This window comes from Haliotis rubra, unplaced genomic scaffold, assembly GCF_003918875.1.
Source record: "Haliotis rubra isolate DU_JTF1 unplaced genomic scaffold, ASM391887v1 Scf32, whole genome shotgun sequence".
NCBI classification, from domain to species: domain Eukaryota; kingdom Metazoa; phylum Mollusca; class Gastropoda; order Lepetellida; family Haliotidae; genus Haliotis; species Haliotis rubra.
In genome coordinates this window covers 2,901,290-2,913,981 of record NW_025766991.1, presented here as the reverse complement: position 1 = coordinate 2,913,981, position 12,692 = coordinate 2,901,290, and the positions used below count along the sequence as shown (strand labels likewise).

The following is a 12,692-nucleotide window of genomic DNA, read 5'->3' as shown; positions in this document are numbered from 1 at the left end:
GCATTCACTTGTCCCATGGAGGCCTGGGTTTGATTCCCACATGGGTAGAATGTGTGTTGTACCCCTGTTGTACATGTAATTGGTTTAGTTGGATGTTTTGTTTTATTCATATGACAGAATGATTCCTCGTATAAGTTTTCTCAACAAATGAGTTTTCAGTATATCATTGTGGTTTCAGTTTGGAGAGTATTTCTTGGATCTATGGCAGTTGTTCCAGCCAAAGCTGTCCGAGCCCCAGATCTCAATGCACCACAACAAACAGGTACCATTGTTTATACCATTTCATTATCACTATAACACTATAAGATATATTTTGACTCTCGTCCAAGGAAACAAGGTTAATACAGTTATGTTCTTGGGTTTACTTCAACCTTATCACATATATTAAGTTACCTTTCACATTCTGTTGTGCCGCAAGCACTTTCACTAACTACTCTTGAAGATCTGGGTTAGAATTTATGTTCAGTAACCTATGCTTGTCGGTAAGAGGCAACTAACAGATCGGATAGCTGGGATCTCTGGCTTGGTTGATGCATGTCATTTATCCCAATTTGTGATCAATGCTCATGATTTCAATCACTGGATTGACTCGTCCAGACTCAGTTATTTAACATGAACATTGCTGACCTGTCATATAGATGGAACATAGCTGACCCGTCATATAGCTGGAACATTGCTGACCTGTCATATGGCTGGAACATTGCTGACCCATCATATAGCTGGAACATTGCTGACCTGTCATATAGCTGGAACATTGCTGATCTGTCATATAGCTGGAACATTGCTGACCTGTCATATAGTTGGAACATTGCTGACCTGTCATATAGCTGGAACATTGCTGACCCGTCATATAGCTGGAACATTGCTGACCTGTCATATAGCTGGAACATTGCTGACCTGTCATATAGCTGGAACATTGCTGACCCGTCATATGGCTGGAACATTGCTGACCTGTCATATGGCTGGAACATTGCTGACCTGTCATATGGCTGGAACATTGCTGACCCGTCATATAGCTGGAACATTGCTCATATAGCTGGAACATTGCTGACCCGTCATATAGCTGGAACATTGCTGACCTGTCATATAGCTGGAACATTGCTGACCCATCATATAGCTGGAACATTGCTGACCCGTCATATAGCTAGAACATGGCTCATATAGATGGAACATTGCTGACCTGTCATATAGCTGGAACATTGCTGACCTGTCATATAGCTGGAACATTGCTGACCTGTCATATAGCTGGAACATTGCTGACCTGTCATATAGCTGGAACATTGCTGACCTGTCATATAGCTGGAACATTGCTGACCTGTCATATAGCTGGAACATTGCTGACCTGTCATATAGCTGGAACATTGCTGACCTGTCATATAGCTGGAACATTGCTGACCTGTCATATAGCTGGAACATTGCTGACCCATCATATAGCTGGAACATTGCTGACCTGTCATATAGCTGGAACATTGCTGACCTGGCTCATATAGCTGGAACATTGCTGACCTGTCATATAGCTGGAACATTGCTGACCTGTCATATAGCTGGAACATATAGCTGGAACATTGCTGACCCGTCATATAGCTGGAACATTGCTGATCATGTCATATAGGAACATGGAACATTGCTGACCCGATCATATAGCTGGAACATGCTGAACATATAGCTGACCTGTCATATAGCTGCTGACCTGTCAATAGCTGGATTGCTGACCTGTCATATGGCTGGAACATTGCTGACCTGTCATATAGCTGGAACATTGCTGACTGGCCTATATCTGGAACATTGCTGACCTGTCATATAGCTGGAACATTGCTGACCTGTCATATAGCTGGAACATTGCTGAAAGCTGTCATATAGCTGGAACATTGCTGTCTGTCATATGGCTGGAACATTGCTGACCCATCATATAGCTGGAACATTGCTGACCCGTCATATAGCTGGAACATTGCTGACCTGTCATATGGCTGGAACATTGCTGACCTGTCATATGGCTGGAACATTGCTGACCTGTCATATAGCTGGAACATTGCTGACCTATGCTGACCTTGTGACCTGTCATATAGCTGGAACATTGCTGACCTGTCATATAGCTGGAACATTGCTGACCTGTCATATAGCTGGAACATTGCTGACCTGTCATATAGCTGGAACATAGCTGACTGCAGGGTTTAACAACAAAGAACAAAAACCACTTGTACAGAAAGCACTTATAATTGACAAAATATATGTGTTGTTTCAGACCTTGCTGCTGTTCTGGCACCAAGTGTGTGTAGACTGCCCGGAGAACGTCAAGCAGATTGTCTCCAACCAACATGTCTGCAAGAACATTGCCTTCAGCTACATACTGTAAGTAGTCAAGTGTTATGTGTCCAAAATTTTAAGAAACATCAAATATGTTCCATTGGTTTCCATAGTAACTATTATATGCACATCATTGGCTACTTTAACCTTGACCTTGCAGAGCTGACCACGATGACCAGGATGTTGTGATGTTCAATCGTGTGATGCTGCCTGCGTACTACGGGCTGTTGCGGATGTGCTGTCAGCAGTCGCGGCAGTTCACACGACAGCTGGCGCAGCACCAGAACATAGCATGGGCTTTCAAGAATATCACGCTGTATCCAACACAGTACACTCTGGTCAGTAGTCTCAGCTTGGCATTACACAAACCCAGGTCTTCTTCATTTTCAGGGGTGGTGGTGTATCTGAGTGGTTGAAGTGTTCACTTTTCATGTCAAAGACCTGGGTACAATTCCCAACATGTATACAAAGAGTGAAGCCTATTTCTGTTGTACCCCACCATGTTATTACTGGAATATTGTTAAAAGCAGCATTAGACATCATTCACTCTTCGACCTTAAGGGAAAATGATTGAATGATAGGGGAGATAACTCATTAGTCTTTAATTCTTCCTGGTTGTTCAGTTTCCTATGTTCAATTTCATCCAGCGATTGTTATGCTCTAAATGATTAATATGTACAGCTTACAGTGAATACAGCACATTGCTGTTTTGAGTTCCTCCTTCATATATCAATTTAAAATCGAGCGTTTTGTAAATACAGTGGTGTTGGAACTTGAATTTCCACCTCACAGTGAGGGAGGATCAAGGGGCATGTTCAAGCCAGGAGTGTAATGCTTACTATTATTTGATGGCTATTTATTCTTCATTGAAATTGTCAACAGTGATGTGTGTAAATATGTGAATCGTTGGTCAAACAAACATTTGAGGATGTTTTGAATTTCTTCAGTCATGATGTGAAATTTGTTTTTGCATAAATCATAATACCTCCCACTGGATTGTATTAGGTCTAATGAAGAAGATCGGAGTTATTTCTTCAGTATCAGTTGATGTGAGTGGTTGTTGTTTGTGTTGGGTGCAGGCTGTAGAGGAGCTGTTCAAGATGATGAAGCTGATGGTGATGAGGTACCCCGACAGCTCGGAGGAAGAGCTGAAGGCCATCGCGTCATTCAAGCGTGCCAACATACTCATGTACCTACAGGCATTAGATGCCAGATCTATGTGGCAGACTCTTATCAGGTAGGTCTTTCTGCTTGATGTTTTGGAAAGTCTATCTGTCTCAGAATCATCCCTCAAGAATGATTTCATGTTAGCTTTATTCATCATTTTCCACAATTTGAAATCAAGCAAATGTTTTTCTGATAAAAGACAGACAGACAGATTTTATTTCTGTAAGTCTAGGCCAAAGGCCCATAATACAAAATACAGGCACATTGGTACATCATATTGTACATGCTTAAGTATTAGCACTGTAAATATAATGAATAAAGCAGTGTAATATCAGATTTGCTTCTTACTTTCTTCATATGACAGAGGAGGCGTTCAAGACAAATTAACGTGTTTAAGTTAATACAAAAAAGTGTTTACCTAGTAAGGTTATCAAAACTGTGGTAGAAAAAAAGTAAGCAATGAAATTGTCTGACTAACAGGTGTTTTTCATTAAGTGAATTACTGATCCTTATGAGTCTGTCCTCTATGTTAGCTGTATATGGGGAATCAAGTTTTACAAAATGAAAATAGAATATATGAAGACATGCTTATTGTAAAATTGAAAACTTTCATGCTTCCAGATTTGTAATTCATGAAGTAATTCATGAGATAGATTAAAGCTGTGGAAGAAAGTGAAGTTATTGATGGAATGATATGTATGTTTCAGTGCTTTCAAAATCTTGGTGGAGAGTCGGGAAGAGAGGATGCTGCTCATCTACCACCAAGGCCTGCAGATGATCACAGAGGTAAGGGGAGATAACTGGACAGGGGTAAGGGGAGATAACTGGAAAGGGTAAGGGAGATAACTGGACAGGGGTAAGGGGAGATAACTGGATAATCCAATGTCATTCTATATTTATATATTCACTTTATTACGAGGGCTGTTGTTGTGTATCATGGAAAGATGAAAAATCCTATGAAGTATATTGTCTGTGTCCATCTCATCACAATATCAATTTTACTGCAACCTGCTTGAGGAAATGACTAAAGTGATAATGACAAGCCAGCTAACAAATTATGCAGTCGCTGTGTTCATCGCTTTAAAGGCTTCTAGCCATCAAGTGAAGTTTGTATGTTTGATTATTTGTAGGCATTCTTCACACTCCATGCGATGTATCATGAGGCCACAGCATGTCACGTGACCGGGGATATCGTGGACCTGTTGACGATACTGCTTCATGTGCTAGAGTGTGGCAAGGAATGCCATGAGAAGAAAGGTACCGACATAATCTCATTATCCTCCTGTCTGAGAACACAAGATAGATGTTTGGTTAATTGTTCGATCAGCTTCTTCTTATTGAATGGGGTAAAATTGAATGTATTGTAACGCAAGCTGTATCAAACATATTTGTCTCTTTCCCCCAGGGAGCCAGTTGGCTGATGCTAAAGCATACTTGTTGAACTGGGAGGAGAGAAACGAACTGCCAAAGAAACTGCTGACTTTGCTCAATTCCTACACCCCACCAGAAGTCCGGTCAATCAGTATAGGTGAGTCTTACAATCATATTGATGTCGCATAAAATCTTTTGATCTCAATTATGGACTACTGTTGTTAGCTTGAGGTACTTTAACAATCTCTGGAACTTTGGTCTACCATCAGACTTTGACAAATGTACACGTTAGTTCCCCTGATGTTTACCTGCAGCTACAGTAGAAACACGGGAGCTTGTGGACCGCCTCTGTGGTGTAGTGGTTAGAGCGTCCGCCCGGAGAGCAGAAGGTCGTGGGTTCGATCCCCGACCGCGTCATACCAAAAGACGTTAAAATATGGTACTTGTTGGTCCCTGTCTGGCGCTCGGCATTAATGGGTACAACAAGGACTGGTCGGCTCGGAGTCAGTATAAAATGTGTGAGTGGGGTATTCATGCTTCACTGCGGCATGGTATCTCAGTGGGCTAGCACTATAAAACCAGCTTCAGTCTGGGCTAGTACAAGCAGCCGCACATACACATACATGCGCATGCACGTCGTCATATGAGCGAAATATTCTCAAGCACGACGTTAAACCCAATTTCACCTCACCTCTATTACAGGCCTAACAAATTCACAGCCACTTTGTCGTAATTACATTGCTCAAATATTTATATGATGTTGAAATACACACCCAATACTAAACTGGTTGTCACTATATGGCTGAAATAGTGTTGATATGATAATTCATCTTCAAGTAGGATGGTTTCATATCTCAAACTATCATCCCTTGTTTTCTGGTTCTGACTTGCTATTCCTTGTTGTCAGATCTGCATAGGCCTGTTGGGAGAATGAGTCTCCAGTACCCCTTATTTGTTCTAAGAGCTGGCTTTCTTAAGCGTTGGGTGGTTCCAATGTAGTTTAACAAATAAGTGAATCATTTACCTTCTTTTTTTTCAGATGTATTAAAACAGATGATATTAACATTCCAAGGCGAATGTATTGCCTGCATTGTGCCGATATTAGTCCAAGCTCATGGAGCCTTCCAGGACCAGAACATGCCAGGTAAATATCTGCGGCACAAAACAAAGAAGGAATCTCAGAATATTTCCAGTCATTACATCAAATCCCTGATTTGGTCTCAAATAAGCGATGCTTCTTGTATTGGGTGCTTAAAGTGGATGAGGCAGCAGGTTGATGAAATGGATGTTGCTCATAGTGTCAGCCACTAGTTTGTCTGGCATAGACACAGTTATCGACAAGCTGCGAAGATCTGCCTTGAATATTTATGTATATGTGTTTCTGCTAAGAGGTGTGTCTATTTTGGAAGTTCGTTATCACCAATCTTCATTTACCAATAATGTACAAAAGTAGAGAATGTGCATTCCTATATTTGTCAGTGTTTAACTTGGGGTAGATTACATATCAGTGTTTTCTCTCATTATGCTCTGAATCCGCTCATCTCTTGCCGATAATTGAAAGTAAATGTCAACCAACTGAAATTTACTTTTAGGACTCATTCTTGTGAACTTGTAATTATGACAAAGGTCTTGTCCTTAATGTGTGCCAGAATTATGCCTGTCCAGTTGAGATGAGCTGTTAATGTGATTTTTCTGCAGTGACAACTGGCCCCTACTTTCCTCGGAAAGGCCAGAAACCCATCGGGTCCAAATCAAACATCCGTCCACCTAGACCGCAGTTCCAGATGTTCCTTCATTCTAGTCAAGTTGAAGTCCCAAAGGTGAGACACAGGCCTGCTGTGGTAAAATAACCAGTGTTTGTCGAACTTTTCAACCCATATTCATGTACCACACTATCATGTGTCATACAATGCAGTTTGGTCCTCTCTGATGTTTTCACAAGATCAGTTGACAACTTTGTTTTGAAAGTCTCCAAAGGGATTCTGGGTCCCTAGAACTCTATTGTGGTCATGAGAGATGACCAGATTGATTAATGATCAGTCTCTATGCCTGATATCATAACCAGAAGCCGGGGATCTTTCACAGTATAAATCACTGTATTGTCTGGTCTAGACATGTTTATTTACATGTCATTTAGTCAACAGTTAATGTTAATGTATGGTACTTACGACTATCTTAGTGCTAAGAGAGCTTCGAAAATCTAGGCCGTGGTCCCTCTTGAACAAAGCGTTCTTAGCACTATGATGTAAATCCTATGCTAACATAGACTGAAGATGTTTAGTGATGACTGTATTCTTATATGTAGATGATTCAGTGAGATGCTGTTTCAGCCAGACTGCTGTTGTATCTGTCCCAGTTGTTGAACTTGTTTCCATTATGTTCCAGGGAGTAGATGAGGTGTATGATCAGGCATTAAATGATTTCATCATCCCATATCATCAGCTTGTTGACGTCATGTGCCGGGTTGCTGTCAACATGCAGAATCTTAGTGAATCTCTCATCAGTCTCAGTAAGTTGGTGTTTTCACAGATCCACAGGGATGAACACGTTGCTATCTTCTGTATAGTATGGGATACTGAGAGCCAAAAATCAAGAAGTAAAAAATTACGAAATCAGAGTTCTTATAAAATCTTTTGCAGGGACACAAGTCTCTCAGAGGCCATCATAAGTGTAAGCTCATTGATATATTATAAATTATGACGGAATTATGTATTTATCATGTCATTAAACATAGCAGAACAATGTATTACCTTCATGAGTAGGCAGGTGGGGCTGCCTATTGGTTTAAACGTTTGCTCGTCATGCCAAAGACCCAGGTTCGATTCCCCACTATGTCTGAAGCCCATTTCTGGTGTGATATTGCTAAAAGTGACGTAAAACGATACTAATTCACTCACCTTCATGAGTTGTATTCATTTGACATTTACCTGGTCTACAACTTTCTTTTTGTTTCAGGTGCAATGTTAGCCTTCGAGGCAGTTCCTCTCCATTCTCCATACTTTGCCAAATTGTGGGTGGAAATATACCACTCAGAGGTAGGACAAATATTCAACAATTACACTCTATTATTACTACTGAACCACTCACTTGGGTTGAGTGTTAGTACATACAGTTGGGTCAAGTATCAGTATATTCCGTTGGGTCAAGTATCAGTATATACAGATGGGTCAAGTATCAGTATATACAGTTGGGTCAAGTATCTGTATATTCCGTTTGGTCAAGTATCAGTATATTCCGTTTGGTCAAGTATCAGCATGTGCAGTTGGGTCAAGTATCAGTATATTCAGTTGGGTCTAGTATCAGTATATTCAGTTGGGTCAAGTAGCAGTATATTCCGTTGGGTCAAGTAGCAGTATATTCAGTTGGGTCAAGTAGCAGTATATTCAGTTGGGTCAAGTATCAGTATATTCTGTTGGGCCTAGTATCAGTATATACATTTGGGTCAATTATCAGTATATTCAGTTGGGTCAAGTATCAGTATATTCCGTTGGGCCTAGCATCAGTATATACATTTGGGTCAAGTATCAGTATATTCAGTTGGGTCTAGTATCAGTATATTCAGATGGGTCAAGTATCAGTATATACAGTTGGGTCAAGTATCAGTATATTCAGTTGGGTCAAGTATCAGTATATACAGTTGGGTCTAGTATCAGTATATTCCGTTGGGTCCAGTATCTGTATATTCAGATGGGTCTAGTATCAGTATATTCGGTTGGGTCCAGTATCAGTATATTAGGTTGGGTCAAGTATCAGTATATTCAGTATATTCAGTATCATACAGTTGGGTCTAGTATCAGTATATTCAGTTGGGTCCAGTATCAGTATATTAGGTTGGGTCAAGTATCAGTATATTAGGTTGGGTCTAGTATCAGTATATTCAGATGGGTCAAGTATCAGTATATACAGTTGGGTCTAGTATCAGTATATTCAGATGGGTCAAGTATCAGTATATACAGATGGGTCTAGTATCAGTATATACAGATGCATCTTATATCCTTACTCCTTACTCCTTGTGTTCTGCAAAAAGCTAATGATGCTCTCTTGGTTCTGTGTGACAGCAGGTTGATCGTAACTACATCAAGATCTTGTGCAACACCAGTTCTTTCATTGACTACGTTGATGCAGTGCTGCTGGATGAGCGTCTGTCCCTCAACAACCACATCATCTACCAGTTCTTCTGCAGTTTCTTCCCCAAGGTCCACCAGCAGGTGCTCAATGACCAGGGCCGCTCACTGCTAGACAGCCTAGTTGCCTCCATCACAGCCGAGAAGGCAGCGCTGGAGAACATGAAGTCTGAGAAGGAACTTCTCACCATCTGTGAGAGAGTTAGTGGAGTGAGTAGGCTATCGTTCACTTGAGATTGGACAAAGAGCTGATGATTACACAATGCCATTTAGGGACCGTTCATAATTTATGGCTAGGGGGGTGATGATTTTTATAGAGAAGCATGTACAATGTCCATGGAACCCCCCAAGATTTATGTACAAAATCAATGACCCCCCCTCCCCTCCCATAATATCTAAGCTTAATTTTAAACATATTTTTATGTACAAAATTGCCTGGACCCCTCCCCGTACGTGTGTACAAATTGATAACCCCCCCTATCTCCCAGAACAAAATGGGTGGGGACCCCCCTCCCCTCTCTTCTCTGTTTCTTTTCTTTCTCTCTCTTGAAATGACCTCAGCCCGAGAATATATTCATACTCATGCATCATACTTTGTCTTTGATGTTCACAATCATTGTTCTAAAATCATTTTGTGGGGTAGGGCCCTGGGCCTCCTTTCACGAAGCAATGCTTACTAAGGTTAACCTTAACTCCCTTCTTTAACATTGCACTAAGGTTACCTTAGTGACTTACGATCACCTTAGTGCTTTGTGAAAGGAGGCCCCGGTTCATCATGAGATGTTTCAACAAGACAAACAAATATTTCAGGACCTGCGTGCGATGCTGCTGATCTTCACAGTGCAGATGCCGAAAACAACGAGTCCCATCCTGCTGGAGAGTCTGCACTACATCCTGCGGGTCTGCAGGGAACACCAGCAGCAACGTGCTGAGATGGAGGCCACCGCAGCTGCAGAGGCCCGCAGGCAACAGGAAGCTCTTGAACAGGAGACTGTGGAGAGTGATGCTGGTGATGAGGAAGAAGATGCCAAACACAATGAGGAAGATGAAGATTCAGGTGAGGGCATGGATCCACATTTGGTATTTCACTCGATGAAGAGTTCGGGACATTGGAGTTGCTTGTTTGGTAGTTGTGTTATGAGATTTGATGAAGGTGACTCATCCTTCTGATGGTTTGTAGTGGTGGCTAAATAGTGACTGTTATATAGTCATGGCTGGTATTTAGTATCTAGTGACAGTATACGCCATGCCTGCCATATTACATGCAGCATGGTAGTATCATTGTATGGCTATAACAATGGTACACAGTATGCACAAGTGCAATGCAACAATAATTATGGACAGAGCAAGAATGATTACGTGAAGTAATGTTGCTGCTTTACATGACAACTATTATTGTACCATATTGGCTTGTAAGTGTTGCCTATTGTGGATGGTATAGACTTGTAAATACTGATTATTACGAGGGATGGTACTCTTTAAGGTATTTACAGTATTGGTTGTAAATATTGACTATTGTGGAGGTGAGGACTATTTACAGGTACTATTGTGGAGGTGAGGACTATTTAATAAATATTGAAAATTGTGGAGGTGAGGACTATTTATGGTATTGGCTTGTAAATATTGACTATTGTGGAGGTGGGGCCTATTTATGGTATTGGCTTGTAAATATTGACTATTGTTGAGGTGAGGACTATTTATGGTATTGGCTTGTAAATATTGACTATTGTGGAGGTGAGGACTATTTACTGTATTGGCTTGTAAATATTGACTATTGTGGAGGTGAGGACTATTTACGGTATTGGCTTGTAAATATTGACTATTGTGGAGGTGAGGACTATTTATGGTATTGGCTTGTAAATATTGACTATTGTGGAGGTGGGGCCTATTTATGGTATTGGCTTGTAAATATTGACTATTGTTGAGGTGAGGACTATTTATGGTATTGGCTTGTAAATATTGACTATTGTGGAGGTGGGGCCTATTTACGGTATTGGCTTGTAAATATTGACTATTGGGACATGTTAACACGAGTGATGGTGATATTTGCAGGTGAAACTCCATCCAAGCGGAGGAGGGTGAGCAGTGAAGGTGATGTAAACGTTGAAGACAAGAAGAAGAATGAAGACACTGCTACCAAAGAAGAAGAAAAAGACACTGATAAAAGTGATTCAAAAGCAGACATATCTGATGCCAAAGACCAAACTAAAGAAGATACAGAAGACAAAACAGATACCACAGAAGCTGAATCTCCAAAGAAGACCCCACAGAAGAGTGAACCTACTCCATCCACGAGCCACGAGTCCCCTCAATCTGGTCCCCACCCTGGCACAAGCTCTGGCGGTGCCACAACATCCAGAACCACACCGGGGACGAGCTCAGGGGGCAATGTTACCTTGCAGTCTGCCCGACCAGGGGGATCAGCAGCATCTAGTCTCTCTGGGACAGCCTCTGCCTCCCAACAGACAGGGTCTCGGACTGGCGGGGCTACATCTGCTACTCCACGGGAGAAGCCCAATAGGGTGGATTTGGTGGCCAAACATATCGAAACACTCTTGGCTCTTATTGATAAAAAATGAAGGGTTATCGAGAAAGGTGAAATACCCTATCAGATGACATGACAGACTGTGATTTGTACTGTTGAATGTAGTCAGATGTCTACACTGTTGAAGGGCAGAGAGAATTTGGTGGCTGAATCAAGGGTACAGTCCTGAAAATACTTACATTATGTTTAAATGTTCCAAGATTATTCATGGATGACTAATTCATGATTCTGTCCTTTGATCCATTGAACTTACAGCAGTGAGCATTGAATCAGTAACCCACTTGTCATGTGAACCTACCTTCCATCCTTGTCTTTCAGACAGAAGCTAAGTTCACCAGAACGATTTAACAGTTGGCTGCAGACTAGTGGCTAAAGCCATGGGCGGAACCAGGGACATGCTAGATGCAGCAGATTATTTGTTGAGATATTGCATCATGCTGAGAGGGAATAGACTAGTGCAAATTGGTTCAGATATCAGAAAAGTTGATGGATAGCGAAAATAAGTTAATTGGAAAGTCACATATGCCACTTAAGTTAACAGTAAGCTGTGTTATATCTGTGGCTTATGGGCAGTTTCAGCTGATAGGAAATAAAAGCTGAAGATAGTATTATAAGCTACATTACACGATTATGTGATGATGCACCTCATGCAAGATTCAGTGCTCCTTTTCAGCCTTATGTGAGCCTTAGTATGAAGATTCAGTTGATGATTTTGTTTAACGATTCAGCTGATGTAAGATTCAGTGTGATGATTCAGCTGATGTAAGATTCAGTGTGATGATTCAGCTGATGTAAGATTCAGTGTGATGATTCAGCTGATGTAAGATTCAGTGTGATGATTCAGCTGATGTAAGATTCAGCGTGATGATTCAGCTCGTGAGATTCAGCTGAAGTAGAATTAGAAGTGATGATTCAGCTGTGAGATTCAGTGTGATGATTCAGCTGTGAGATTCAGTGTGATGATTCAGCTGTGAGATTCAGTGATGATTCAGCTGATTCAGTGTGATGATTCACTCATGAGATGATTCAGCATGTGTAAGATTTGATGTGACGATTCAACTCATGAATGATTCAGTATGATGAAACCTACTAAAACTGAATGTGATTCATAAGTAAATCTAAAACATCAATATTATTCTGAAATTGCTTCTGTTGAAATACTAGTAAACTACAGGAAATGG

At 41.0% G+C, this 12,692-nt stretch overlaps 1 protein-coding gene across 1 annotated transcript in view; it reads left to right on the top strand.

Moving 5' to 3' along the window:
• LOC124283747 (ubiquitin carboxyl-terminal hydrolase 34-like) overlaps nt 1-11,545 on the top strand; it is a 38,439-nt gene extending 26,894 nt beyond the window's left edge. Inside the window, exons 42-55 of the mRNA XM_046719771.1 lie at nt 179-262; nt 2,243-2,349; nt 2,465-2,642; nt 3,384-3,541; nt 4,179-4,257; nt 4,602-4,728; nt 4,877-4,999; nt 5,882-5,986; nt 6,541-6,662; nt 7,228-7,351; nt 7,798-7,877; nt 8,901-9,167; nt 9,777-10,023; nt 11,019-11,545. Coding sequence (XP_046575727.1) covers nt 179-262; nt 2,243-2,349; nt 2,465-2,642; nt 3,384-3,541; nt 4,179-4,257; nt 4,602-4,728; nt 4,877-4,999; nt 5,882-5,986; nt 6,541-6,662; nt 7,228-7,351; nt 7,798-7,877; nt 8,901-9,167; nt 9,777-10,023; nt 11,019-11,545 — 2,328 coding nt within the window. The remainder of the gene's footprint in view (nt 1-178; nt 263-2,242; nt 2,350-2,464; nt 2,643-3,383; nt 3,542-4,178; nt 4,258-4,601; nt 4,729-4,876; nt 5,000-5,881; nt 5,987-6,540; nt 6,663-7,227; nt 7,352-7,797; nt 7,878-8,900; nt 9,168-9,776; nt 10,024-11,018) is intronic.
• Nucleotides 11,546-12,692: the final 1,147 nt, after the last annotated feature.